We start from the raw sequence: 14,265 nt of genomic DNA on the forward strand, positions 1-14,265 counted from the left end.
CATGGCTCATTGCTGTCAGTGCTGCTCACCTGCTGCTCACAGCTGTGCCCACTGGGGATGGGGCTCAGCCACAGCCCCATCCCAATCACCACAAACTGTGTGCATACAGCTTGAAGTGGTGGAAAAGCAGCCGGGGGATGGGAGGAATAACTCCAATCATTGTTACTGGACTTGTAACAGCTTTACATGTTTACACAAAAGGGCTTTCTGAATAAGAAAGAGAAATTGTTTTCTCAATCCAGGAAAGATATTTCTGTGTACACTAAAGAAACTTGCAGGGGATATGAGATGTAAGATAAAGTCACCATTTTTTTAGACCAGCTGTTACAGGATATGAGTAAGGGGAACTTTTCACACTAAATTGAAGCAAGTACATTTTCTTCTGTTTGTTAAGCACAGGTGTGTTAGACTTCAGGTTGAAGTCTATTGTCGGTTATGACAATTCAGTCAGTCTGCCATCTAAGGACCTAATGAGCACAACTGTTTGCACTCCCCTAGAGCTGGGCTCCTTCTGCTGCCTCACACAGGCCTGATTGTGTAGTCCAGGAAGTGAAATCAGCAGTAAAGTACAAAAGTAGTCATAATTTCTCTTCCCATTTATTTCCTTGAAGTAGTTCATCAGAAGTCCAAAAGGGACAGGTCAGGAGCAGAGCAGGACTAGTTCTGCTGTGGCTGTTGTTACAGCTTGGTGTATGCACAGCTACTCTAATGAGGGATGTGGCAATTCAAGCACAGAACTCAACCGTAACTTGCTGATACCAAGGAATTGTAAGTATTACTGCAAATAAAGAATACTGCAGCAGCACCAGGCTGGTTTCCCACACCAGACCACATCAGCATACTAAGAAAATAAGTCCCTAAGTAAGCGGAACAAAATTGTTTTAATTTATGTCTTAACTTTAAATGTTAGTTTCAGGTTTGTGCAATGCACTAGAAAATAATGGAAAGTCTTAAAAGCATAACTAAAAAGCATCTTATCATTCTTTTTGCTATAGCTCAATGATACTCTGATACACACTAAGATATCAGAAGAACTGGGATATTAATGCTCTGTGATAATACTGAGAATGTAGATATTAAATGAAAAACAAATACATGCAGGTTATCTCAAAAGAGGGTCCACAATAAGCTTATTGTGGACTGGGCCTACAATAGCAAGAAGGGAATTTCCTTCAACAAAGGAATGGAGGCTCTAGACAATTAGCCAAGTCTATAAGCAACACATAGGGGATTTTTGCATTTGACTATTGCTACAACACGTTTACTTGTACATTGGTCAATATTGCAAAATTATTGCATATTTTGGGTGAGAGAAAGAAAACATTTCAGTGGTCAGCAGAGTGTAATGAATACTTACAGGGTTAGGAAAGATTTTATTACTACCTTCTTTCAGGACTGACCTACCAGTGTTTAAATGTCTTGTGAAAAAATTTAAACACCTTTACTTTTGCAGCTATGAAGTCACAAGAACACAAGAGGCTGTAACTTCCCTAGAAAATACTGTACCTGAGAAAATACTGTACCTGAGTGGAACTTCTTTCAAATGTGTTGGAGAGGGAGAAGGCTGCTCCCAGAGGGAGCAGGAATTTTGTAATTAGAAGAGACAATGTTTGGCCGAAGCCAAAGTATTAGAAAAGGACTCTTACAGATCTGCTCTGGAGTCAGCCAGAAAAGCTACCAGCATTTTCTCACTACACAAATGCAAACAGACAGGCCTGAGCCAAAGTGCAGAGATACTATTAAGGATTATTGCAAACATTTGCCACCAGCAGGAATGTTGTAAGCATTTAGGTGGAGCTGCCTTGGCTCCCTTTAAAACAAGTGTCCAAGCAAAATGAAATATGCCTGGAAAGTACCTGTCTCTCGCCAGTGGCCATCATGGGAGCCTAGACTACTATCTTTGGCTAAGCACTTGACTCGCAGGTTAAATGACATCTGCTATGTCCCCTGTCTAAATTTTTCTGTAAAACAGGGCCTTGGTATGGCTATTTTCTTTGGTATTTTCAGCACTGCAGCCAACAAGAGATGATGTAGTGCAAGTCCTATTTCAGCTTCTATGCAGCTGAAACAGGACTTTCTCACTGAAAGCACAGGGCTTAGTACAGCTGTTTTGCTTCAGGATCTCAGATGAGCTTGTCATTGGAGGTGGTGTTTTGCTTTAGCCTTAGATACACCTGTATCATTTTAATTAATTTTCAGTCTGAGGACATATTCATAAAGTTGATCTTAAGATATCATGGCAATAAAAATCACTCTGTACAAAACAACTTTTCCTGCAGAAAAGACTTTTCCACTGGAAGAAAGTGAAGAGAGTAGGGTTATGATGCTCTCTCAGCTGGATGGCTGAGTGTCTTGCTCCTGGCTGCAGCCTGAAAGGTGTAAGAGGAAAAGCAGGGTAGGTCAGAGCTTCAGGTTCACAAAGTAACCCAGTGCTCTAGGAATGCTGCCCTGCCACCTCTGCTTTTGGAGCTGCAGCACTGCTAGGAATGAGACTAGATCTAATAGATGTGCAGTCTAAAGAATAAAACTTTTTTATCAAAAGAGTCAAGCAGAACCTGACCTCTCCAGGGCACCTCAAAAATTCTTGTGTTTCAATGCAGTGGATATGTCTCTTACAGCATACTGTGTAAAAGTGTCAATAAATGCCTTGAAACAAAACAAAACAAACAATTCTTAAACCCCACACATTCAGATGGAAAATATTTTTTATTGATCAACTAACTTCTTGTTCCCTTACTCCTCACCCATATTCCTGATCTCCCATGATCAATTCCACATGGTTTCAGGATATGCTATTAATCATCTTTTATTTTACTTTATTCCCATGTTACACAACAGGAAGCATGTTTGACAGGACGACTCAGTGAAATAAAGGCCAAATATTTGTTAATCAGTACAGTGTGTAATATTATCCTGAACAATTGAGTATAAATACTGATATAATGGGGAAAAATATTTCCATTAAACTGTTTCTTTTTAGACCAGATTTCCACAAGACAGTTTTAAATAGCTATCAAACCAAAGACATGTACCACCTCAGACAAATAGGATAATTATCTCCAAGGCAAAACCAAATGCAAACACAGAAAGCAGTTGTTAGATATACTTAAAGAACATGGTCTGTCATGGTGAGATCATCAGAATGGCATGAGAAAATCAAGACAGGAAATTGCAATGAAGAATAATGTATCAAAGCTGAGAAAACTTCCTCCATTATTCATTTCTCAAAAACTTTTGCCTATGGTTTAAAAATGAAAGCTACCAACAAGAAAATCTGAAATACTTGTTTTATAGGTACACAAAGTACCATGAAAGTATTCACTTACAGCATTTTTTGTATAAAATACTACTTTAGATGGGAAATGTGGACCTGATTTTCTAGGTGATCTAAGACCCCTTTTTAAAAATACTGGGAAATAAGGAATCCTAATCTGAATTTGTCATATTAGAGTAGGCTCAACTTGCTAAATTCTTCACTCATGAGAATAATCTCACAGTAATTAGAAAGTACTGTCATGAGAGATGACCAGTTAAACCAGATTTGCAAGTTGCACCAAAATACAATGTTGAGAAGATACTGAGGACCTTGAAAACATGTTGTTAAATTTAATGCAAGGGCTCCACACTCTTCATCCTAGGAGAAAAACAGAAGAGGAAAGAAGATTGTTGTGAGGTTATTTTCTCCAAAGTGTGAAAAAGTTCATTGCTATAGTTGGTATAAAATAACAAATCTGACCATTTGTCTACAGCTTGTGTACTTGACTGTCACAGTTAAACAGTGTTTATATGAACAAATAAGCAAAATCAGATACTTTTTTCTGAGTGGTTTCTTCTGACAAGGGAAAAGACTGCCTCAAGGCAAGGATGGTAGCCCCTTCTCAACCACACGATTTGCAAAGCTTTTGCAAGGCTGCATCTTTTCCCCATTTTTGAACAAGACTTTTTCATCTCTATTTTCTCTGGAGTTCTAGGTAGCTCCCACTCTTCTAGGTTGGCTCTGAAAGGTATCCTTAAAGGAAGAGAATTTTTAAGGGCTCAGGGTCGACCAAATTATACCTCCATGGGCTGCATTATTTACTGATTATTTGTCTATAGCCTAGGAGAGGTGTTTAGTAAAGGACTGTAGCAATAAGAAGCAGCACTGGAACAGCTGAACAGACATGTTCAGTGTCTAATCAGTGAGAGCACAGAGGGATCTGACCTGCATGCAAATGTCAGTGAGAAAGCAGGGGACAGGGGCTAATAATGTGAATATCATGCACAGCACATCTGAGCTTGTTCCAGGGCTCTGAAGGTTCTGTTGTTAATTGACAAATTTCTCACTACCACTGGTTCTTTGCCTCTCTTTCTCCTCACTTTGGCAGCAAGACAGCTATCTCTGATTCCAGACTAAACTGCAAAGAGAGACAGCAAGAGAAGAGAGAGCACAGAGGCAGGGAATGTCTTCAGTGGGAAAGGGAGGGTTAAGAACCTGATATTCCTTCTAGCTGTATACAAAATTCTTTCAGATATTCCTTCTGTGCCTGTTACAAGGCCAGTGATATGGTTTCAAGATTAAGAACCCCATCCATTCCCACAGATGTTTCAAACTGTAGATTAGATGGATAACTGTGTGTCATGGCTTTTGGTGGGTTTCCATCACTGTATGACTGACCATGAAAACCTGAGGGAACAAGTTCAAATATAGGTTGCCATTTTGTTTTAATTATGATTCACATATTTATTCTCAGAGTAACTGATATGGGTTATTGTTTCATACAAAATACATAAAGTTCTTATTTTTTAGGGGAAATAATGTCTCAAAATGCTTGGCTTTATTAAATGGAATCCAGAAAAGTGGTCAAAAGAAATAGAAAATTTGAAAGAAGCACAAAGTATTGCCTCCAAGTCAATGCTATTAAATTCAAAATTTAAAAAAAACCACCACATTACTTTCCTATTTCCATCCATTGTAGAGCAAACAAGACCAAGCCATTGTAATTCCCAAAGTACAGCTTTATAGAAAATATAGAAAAAATATGTACAGCTTTATAGAAAAATGCTATCCATTGTAGAATAATAAATTATACATGCCAGAAAGCTCTTCTAAAAGCTTGATTAAAGAGCAGCCTTCCTGATGGTTAGACACAATGACTTTTTTGTAATAGATGTTGTTATGAGTGGAGTCTTGTTTTTTAATAACATCATGAGTCTTCTGAACACACTGACAGTGCTCGTTATTTTTAACAGTAACACTTAACATGCACGTTTCTATTTTACAAAGATGTACACAGTATATATTTTTACTGTGCCATTACAAGATTATTTGTCATTTGCTTTGACATTTGTATAAACCATATTGTCACAGATTACAGACAAATCTCAAGGTTAATATTGCCTTCACTTTTACATGGATGGCTTTCCTTAATATCTTAGGCCCAAACACAACAGCATCCCAGTGTAACAATTATCACCCTTGGTGACTGCTTTAAGAAACCTTCATCACATCCTGATTTTAAAAGGCTAGTGTTTAAGAAATACCTTTTTAATAGAAAATATGCATTTAAGAATACAAAAGCCCTTAGTAGTTTTACTGTTACTGATACAAACTTTACACCTGAGAAGCAGCTGGTGGCTTCCAGTGAGTCATTAAGAACATTGGAATTATTGCAGTGAGACAGACCAACCCAGTTCAGTGTCCCATCTCTGACACTGACTTGTACCATCTTGCTTACTGGGAGATTTTGGGGACACTGGTCCACAGAAAGAGATGGATTGATCTACCAACTAATGTAGATCACATTATCCCAAAACCATAAATTATGTCAGGATCCATGAAGCATGAGGTTAATATACAACAAACACAGTGATCACATATTACAGTTCTGACATTCTTGATAAGTGCACATTTTCTCCTTTTTTTCTGAATTGCCACAAATTCCTAATCAGAAGGAAAAAACCCAAAAAACAACAACTAACAAAAACTCCACAGAAAAACATACAAACGAAACAGAAAACCAAACCAAACAAACAAGCTTGTGAGAAAAAGTTCACTATTTAAATATTTAAATCAAATATTGTGCACAAAAAGTTCTTTAGTCAGCTTTTGATGTTCTGCTATTTTCATTTACTGCACAGACATGTTCACTCCTACTATGAGGTGCAGGGAAATTCCAAGACTCCATCTCTAGAGCTTTTAATTATTTTACATGCTTTCGTCATACTCTGCATTTTTAAATAGAAAATATGAAAAACGAAAATGCATCCACACTGCATGAACCACAACACTGATAATTTAATTTATTCATCTTGAGTGGGCTTGTCACAAGCTTTTCAGTGGAGAAGAAACCTGAACTGGCATTATATGAACGATTACACAGGGAACTACATTCAGACCACAAATTCAAGCTCCCTTCTTTTTATTATCAGGCTTCCAAATCTGAAGCTCTAGTTAACTGACAGGTGTTTTTAGACAACAGGGAAAATCTGTCACAGGACTTACTGTATTTGCAGTGAACTAGAAGGAGATGTAGGTTGGTTGGTTGTGTGAGTTTGGGGAAGTGTTTTTGGCAATGCTCAGATTGAGGCTTCTCTCAGCATGATTCCTTTTAGACTTTTTAGTTCTAAATTAGTCAATCCATTGCTGTACTGGTCACCATAAACCCCACAGCCTTAATTTGCTCTGAACTCACTAATTTCTACAACACCTTACTTTCGGGGCTTGGAGGTTCTAGAGTATTCTGGCTCCATAATGTATCTGAGTGTACCTCAAATCATCATAATAATAATGTCCAGAAGCAAACTTCTGTTTGCTGGGAAGTGGAGGGAAATTTGCAGGGGGGGGAACTGACAGCAGGGCTGTGCTGCAGTCACTGCAATGGCAGCAGTGTGTGCCTCTTGCCAAGGTGTATTTTTAGCTAGTTACCTAATGTACTGACACCAAGGTAAATACAGGTGTGACACACAGAAACTGGCACAGGGTGGGAAATTCACCCAGGAAGCAGAGGCAGCAGCCAGGCACACAAGTTGCCCTTGCAGAGCTAATTAAAGTAGCTCATGAGGTATAGAGTCCACTGTCTATAAAGGACTCTGAGCATATTCAGCTCTCATGCACACATCCACATTCAGTCAGGTGAATCCCACCTCAGTTTCCCAGTTTCAAATCAAGACCCAAGCTTCTTTTGTTAACATGCCTACTTATAAAGATAAAGGACTATAAAGGACTCTGAGCATATTCAGCTCTCATGCACACATCCACATTCAGTCAGGTGAATCCCACCTCAGTTTCCCAGTTTCAAATCAAGACCCGAGCTTCTTTTGTTAACATGCCTACTTACCACAGAAGGTATCACAGATCTGCAGGGGAACTGAATAATCTACATCTGTTCTCCAGCCCTTTCAAAAGAAAGAATTGAGGCTTATTCCCCTTTCAGCAGAGCTGTTACTAAGCACTTGTGTTGACAAAACGAGATTGCTTTATTAGTTTACTCAAGGGACTGCATTTTAAATCTGTTTCTAAATATACACATATGGAGATTGCTGGTCTAGTATATATTGAGTTGCAATCACTTTTAGGTCTCTAAATGATAGAGCTAATCATCATTTTTGTTGTTATTGTTGTCTGACAGATAATGTCTTACTTACAAAATAAATAATTTATGCAGGAAATTATCAGTCTCCCCACCAAATTTCATTTCTCACTAGGGAAAGAACTACTACTCTCATTACTCAGAAGGCTTTTGCCAATCTGACTTTCATCTTCCCTCTTTCTTCCCAGCAGCAGAAAGTGAAGGTGAGAAGGGCCTTCCAGGGCAGCTACTGGAGCCTCAGAGCTCCACTCTCACTTTCATTTCTTTCAGTGTCTGCTGAGAACATTAACTCCAGAGAGGCATAAACCTATCAGCTTCATGCTCATTTTCTATGAACAAAATTTCTTAATGAAGTTCAGCTACAGAAATAGTGTACAGAAATGTCAGAAATAATTTGCTCAGTTCTACTTTCCTGAGTGCTAATTCTAGGACACCACGCACTTGCTCTGCTGTTTACTATATGCCTCACCTTTTCTAGTCAATGTCAATTTTTGAAAATTCATCTATTATTTACTTGGATCTTTTGATAGCTTGGAACTTTTTTTTTTTTAATGAAGGAACACATAAAGACAGGATTAGCGATATCCTGATGATATCCTTTTATCTGCCACTGACAAAGGAGCAAGATCATGGAGAGCAACTTCTCAGTTAATTAATGTCATCTCAAAGAAAAGTGGTGGCAACATACCAAGCTTTAAATAATGCTCTTTGCCAACTTGATTTGCACAGTAATCAGATTTAGCTGGGAAGAGAGAGCAGTGAGAGTACCTGCTGCTTTGCTTGGTGTTTTAATGATTTGTTTATTAGTTTATTTTGTACAGGGTACCTGGCAAAAAGCAAGACACATACCTGAATGCAAATTGTTGACCCACACATTTCCTGTGACATAGTGATTGAAACAGGATCTCCCTAATGAATAAAAAAAAGAAGTTGAAAATCACTATTTTCCATACCTGGAAACAATGAAAACATACTGTGTCTCTCCAGTTCTTTGCTTTGGTTTCCAATAATGCTATTAGAGTTCTACTGTGTTAGAAAATCAATGGAAGATTATTTCTTTTGAAAGCTAACCACAGATCTCAATGACCATAAGCAGCTGGTGTAGTTTTGCCAAGCACCGTGTGACAGCACAGGAAGAGGGCAAATGTTACTGCATTTTATAGAGCATCACAAGGAGGACACTCTCCCCCCACTTTTTGGTTCCTCCCATCATCTTCATTTCTTTTCCCTGGTGTATGAGCTGAAGGAATGAGCCTGTCTTTACAGTTCTTCTGGACTTCCCATCCCATTGTATGCAGAGAACAAGCTGAGCCTTAGGGCAAAATTGTCCTAAATGACTGGCTTGACATTTAATATTTGATTGATTATGGTTTGTCCTCAAAATAATGTCTGTTACTGCACCAATAGCTATGCATGCTACACTGCTCTCTTCAGGGTGGCAAACTCCTAAAGTAGTTTGGGGGAAATTAGGTGAATAAATTCAAGCATGACTGAAGAGGAATTCATAGTTAGAGGATCAACATTGGTTTCTGAGAACACAGAGTGAGGTCTTGATGAAAACTTTGTGTATAATGCTCATGGTGTTGAGACAGGAACTGCATGTAATTTATATGGCGTCCCATTCTGTCACAGTAGCAGAGGACATAACAGCTCTGTACCAAAGGGAAGAAAACAGCATTTCTAAATGCATCAGTGCCTTCATGAAACACACACTTCAATATCTATCTGTGATTTATTGGTGCTCCACCATTACCCCTTTCACTTAGCTATTCACACAGGGAACCTTTAAAACTAAAAAAATATAAACTCCACAGATTTCATGTGAAATAGACCAGCTGAAGGGAACCTTCCCAGAGTGTTGACAACTCTTCTACAAGATCTCCATCTCTGCCAGTAATACAGAATTTTCCAGACAGCTTTTCTTTTTAGGATAGACTCTTGATATTACCACCAATTTCCTCTGTGGTCTGTGTTAATTAGGATAGATGTTTTTTCCTAAGCCTTTTGCCATGATTATTCAGCTCTGGGAACTCCTAGAGGAGCAAGTTTTTGTCTTCCATTTTTGCATGTCCTCAGATTGTCCTGAGTTGGAAAACTTTTTTTATCAGCTGTTCTGTTACATTCAGCACCAGAGGTGCAGTAACAATCTAAACTGATTCATTAGAAAACAAATTCAGCATTCAGTGTCCAGCCCATCATGTTGAGAAATGCTTGTTCATAACTGCCTGGTATGTGCACTCTTCTCACTAGAAGAATCACAAGTACCTGAAAAAGGCAGAGTTGCATTGTGTCTCTGCATAGTGACAAATAAGTACAGCTGGAATATACCTTACAGAGAGGACAGATGTAGGAGCTGTGCTTGTGTATCCTAAAACACATCCCCCTAATAGCAGAGTGAAGTCAACAGGCATAGCCAGGAGTAACAATTCAAATCACAATATCTAGATTTCTCAAATTTCTCAAAATTCATCATGTGCCAGCTCATGTGCCTGTTCAGTGAAGCAGACAGCAGGAGCACATATTTAGCAGTGGATCTGAGGATACTGAGGAGCTGGCTGCTGACCCAGACAGATGTATTTCAGCATGGTGGTCCCAGTAGCTACTAGGATCTGTCCTGCTAATATTGTCCTGTTTAAAAAATAATACTATGGCCTCTCTTTAGCTCTTTGACCTCACTTTCTAGATGTGTCTCTCAGCAGATCACAGTTTGGGCCAACAAGGTAACTGATGGGCAGGGTTAAAGGGCAAACCACAGTGCTGCACTGAAAATGTATGGGACAGAGACTAAGTTGCAAGAGAGGAATGAGGCTCTCATGACTAACTGCTGCCTGACACTGAAATCTGACCCTCCCATAATCCTTCCCCACTCTGTCCCCATTTTGTTGGATGAAGCAGTTGTGTAGCCACACCATCAGCTGGCTCAAATAGATAATTTGGCTGAAAATGAACCCTTTTTGCGTGTTGAGTTTGTATTGCCAGCTGTGATATTTAGAGTTCATAATGGATTGATGCCTCAAGTCTTACATTTCATGATGTGTGATTTGCTGATTTGCCAGGTCAGCTGTATCAGTGACCCATACATGAAATATTAACAGTAACACTTGCTATATACATAATACAAATACCACACTACAAAAATGGCATTAAAAGAATATTAAAGTTCCCCTCAATAGTCACATCATTTGATGTGACTCATTTGACTTCAGGATCTTTATTTATTTCTTGTTTCAGTGTGAGATCAGATTTAGAACTACATGCTTTTAAAATGTTCCAGTAATTGTTGCAATATGTACATGGTTCATTAATGGATTCAGGCTGCAGAACAATATATGGAATAATAAATGAATGAAGTTAGGTATGTTTAAAAGCCTTAAAATGTTTAAGAAATAATATATACAAACCACAGAGACTGAATGGTGCATCCCAAGAGATTCACATGAAGACATCTGCGTCCTGTTACACACAAGCACTGAGAACTGGGCCTTGGTTTGGGATGTGAAGAAAACTTGTATTTGTTCTGCAACTGCAGCAGTCCTCATTTTCCAGGCTGATATTAGGGGAAAATACTTACTTTTAGATGTACAAGGACCATACAGTATATTCTAAAATTTATGCCTAAAATAAAAGCTTTTTGTATTTTTAAGTGTTATTAAATGATATGCAAGTAAGTATTTTTTCTACAAGTTACTTTTTATACTGATGAACACTAGATCTACTGAGGATACATAGAAGTAAAAAGCTGTCAAGTCTCTTTGACTTAGTTTACAATTTACAGTGTTGTTGAACGTTTCTCACTTCTCATATCCAGTGATTTAAATATTTTCCACAATATAATGTTATTTACAATTTCCACAATATAATGTTATTTACAATTTAATGTTTATTTACAATTTTAAAAATATATATTTACCTGGAAATTCTCCATGAGCAAATGGACATTTAATCCAAGATCCTCGTTTGGTGGTAAACTGAAAGCAGAGAAATCTGTTATGAAAACTGGATTTTCCATTTCAATCTGTGGCAAATATTCAACTAGTGATGATCAGGGCATTCCAGAAAGTTGCAGAAGATTAATTCACAGCTTTCCTCCTTTATTGTATCTTCCAAACCTTGACTTAAATTAGATCCCTTAATTCTTCAAGTATTTATAATCATGCATATTTTATAGAAATATCCGGTCCCACTGACTTGAAAGTAATTTAAAAGAAAACAATAATATGCCTGTATTGGCCTTATTTGGATTTTTTTCTCTCAAATAGAATAGTAAAAGATTCTCCATTAAATGTACTGTTTTGATCATTTTATTTTCAAATATTTACTATGAAAAACTTTATATGTTAAATTTAGCATATTCTTCAGAGTATGCATTGACCAAAAATATTTTTTCCTGCTTTTCTTAAACAGACAAAAAGGGAACAATCTGACCCGTGTCCTATCTATCATTGCTATTGCACTTTAAAACTATCACCTTCAAATCTAATCCTTCACTTTTCCTTCATTCTCAGTTCCCATTTATCAGAGCTATGAAACAAAATATTGATCATAAAGAACATCAGCAGCTCATTTATTTTAGAGACAGAAGGGCAGTTAATCTGTGTTTTACAAAGAAATTCCTTTACCTTCATGCAAAGTCTTGGGTGAGTGTCCACACGAGAATATTTAACCTGCTGAAAGACAGAGCACTCAGCATTAGCTAGTTTTATTAACTAGTTTCACAAAATCAACTTCTGAAATTTTCATGGCTTGATTACTGCAAAGGCAACTGATTTGTTTAATTCATAAATATCCCAGGAAGTTAATCACATAAAATGGTTAGAAACAACTGCTGCTTTGGATTACTGAATAGTTTGCTTCTTTTTATCTGCAATATGTAGCATTTTTTACGGTCAGACTGACCCATTAGAGCTAAATTAATTGATTCTATGGTGGCTTGAGCAAAATTCTGATTACAAAGTCAAATTGTTTCAACCCCGTATTTTCCACTCATGAACAACTCATCAGAACACCTAAACATACATCCAAAAGTATTCCACCATCAGTTGGGAAATCTTTGAATTTTCCATACCCATATTTCAAAACAGGGAAACATAGGCTGAATTTTGGAAATACACTTAAGCAATCCAAAAAATGTTGTTTTTCTTGATTAACAATTGTTTACCCACCAAGGGCTTCACCACAAAGAGCCTTTTCTTGTATAAACAATAGCTACACATATTGCTACATGATCGATCCTACTTAAATAAACCCTGCTGCTAAAGTGACTGAGCACCCTACACAGCCAAACACTTCCTTCCTGTAACTTCTTTTGAGAGCATAACAACAGTGTCCCAGGAGATAGTTCTGTAGGAGTCTGCTCAGACCTGGAGACAGCTTTGTCATTGACAGAGAAAGCCCCAGCCTCAGTAAAGAGAAGTGATGCAGCTTTTGTGCCTAAGTCAGTACACGTGCATAGTATAAGAGTGTGTGGCCTTGTCTGGATTTACAGGGCAGCTGGCCCTATCTGAGCAATCTGCAGTAGTTTCCAGCATAGTACAGGGATGGTTTTCAGGGTTACAGTACAATAAATGGACCAAATTCAATATCAAACTTGTTAGAATTAATGAGGAAAAAAAAGAGAATCCATTCTATCCATGAATGTTAATGATCCTTGTGGGTCCCTTCCAGCTCAGGATATTCTATGGTTCTATGATTAATATTAATGTTCAGTCATTAAATGCAATCAGTAAATACAGAAAAACACTCATACTCTGTAATAAGTTTGGTTTCAGTTCTGGTGATAGATACAACCATTATCAGCCAGACCCCATTTTAGTCTTATTTTCTTTTTCTCCCTTTTTCTCTCCTGCAAGCAATGAATTGTAATGTTGCCAGCAGATAAATGTTCCCAGAGGGATCACTCACATCTAGAATTAAATTAATCTGTTTTTTCAGGATCAAAGCTTTGTTGGAACTCATAAATGAAGAATCTGAACAATCACTAAAGGCTTGGCCAGGAGTTCCTAATCACAAAAGCATTCGACAGTCTGGAGTCAGCCCCACCCCTTCCCCAATCATGTCATCAGAATAACAATATTAATCCAAAAGTTTCAGAATTAATCTCTTGCGTTTGATTTTTTTTTGCCTTTTTCATTGTTACTTTAAGTTTTCTGCCTTCTCTCCACAATCAGACAAGCCTGAAACTTACTTTTCACAATAAAACAAATTCTAATGAACTTCAAAAAACCAGAGCATTCAGTATCATCAGATTTCAGATTGAAGTGTTAAGCCATTCAAGACATATGCATTTGAAAACCCTTCTCAACTTGAGAAAATAAGTGCTGGAAGAATTAAGGGACACAACATTTCAGCACCCACAATTTCAAGACACTGGACCAGGTTGAGGAAGACACTTCAGGAAGATCTTAATTACAAAACAATTGTGCCCTACTAAAGTACTGTTATGTCTCCAGAAATATGTAAAGAGATTTAGCTTCATTTAATTTATATTTCTGGTGTTGAAATGTTAAATATCTACATCTAACCTAATCACAATAGACTCTTGTGACAGTAAAAAGAAGGTGGTAGCATCAGAGAGAAATCCCTCCAACCTACCATGCCTATCATGTCCTCTCAGTGTGTCTGTTTCTTACTTTAAAGGGAACCTGACGTGAACTATAAATAAAAAGCAGATCCTATTTGCCCCAAAGAATTTAGCAAA

The 14,265-nt window shown here is 37.7% G+C and overlaps 1 protein-coding gene across 1 annotated transcript in view; it reads right to left on the reverse strand.

Annotated features, from left to right (window-relative positions):
• Positions 1-2,687: 2,687 nt before the first annotated feature.
• IL17REL (interleukin 17 receptor E like) overlaps positions 2,688-14,265 on the reverse strand; it is a 45,302-nt gene continuing 33,724 nt past the window's right edge. Inside the window, exons 11-16 of the mRNA XM_036400223.1 lie at positions 12,188-12,235; positions 11,479-11,536; positions 10,970-11,115; positions 8,418-8,477; positions 7,317-7,374; positions 2,688-3,634 (exon numbers count right to left, since the gene is read on the reverse strand). Of these exons, the coding sequence (XP_036256116.1) occupies positions 3,630-3,634; positions 7,317-7,374; positions 8,418-8,477; positions 10,970-11,115; positions 11,479-11,536; positions 12,188-12,235 (375 nt within the window). The 3' untranslated portion in view covers positions 2,688-3,629. The remainder of the gene's footprint in view (positions 3,635-7,316; positions 7,375-8,417; positions 8,478-10,969; positions 11,116-11,478; positions 11,537-12,187; positions 12,236-14,265) is intronic.

This window comes from Molothrus ater, chromosome 5 (genome assembly GCF_012460135.2).
Source record: "Molothrus ater isolate BHLD 08-10-18 breed brown headed cowbird chromosome 5, BPBGC_Mater_1.1, whole genome shotgun sequence".
Classification (NCBI taxonomy): domain Eukaryota; kingdom Metazoa; phylum Chordata; class Aves; order Passeriformes; family Icteridae; genus Molothrus; species Molothrus ater.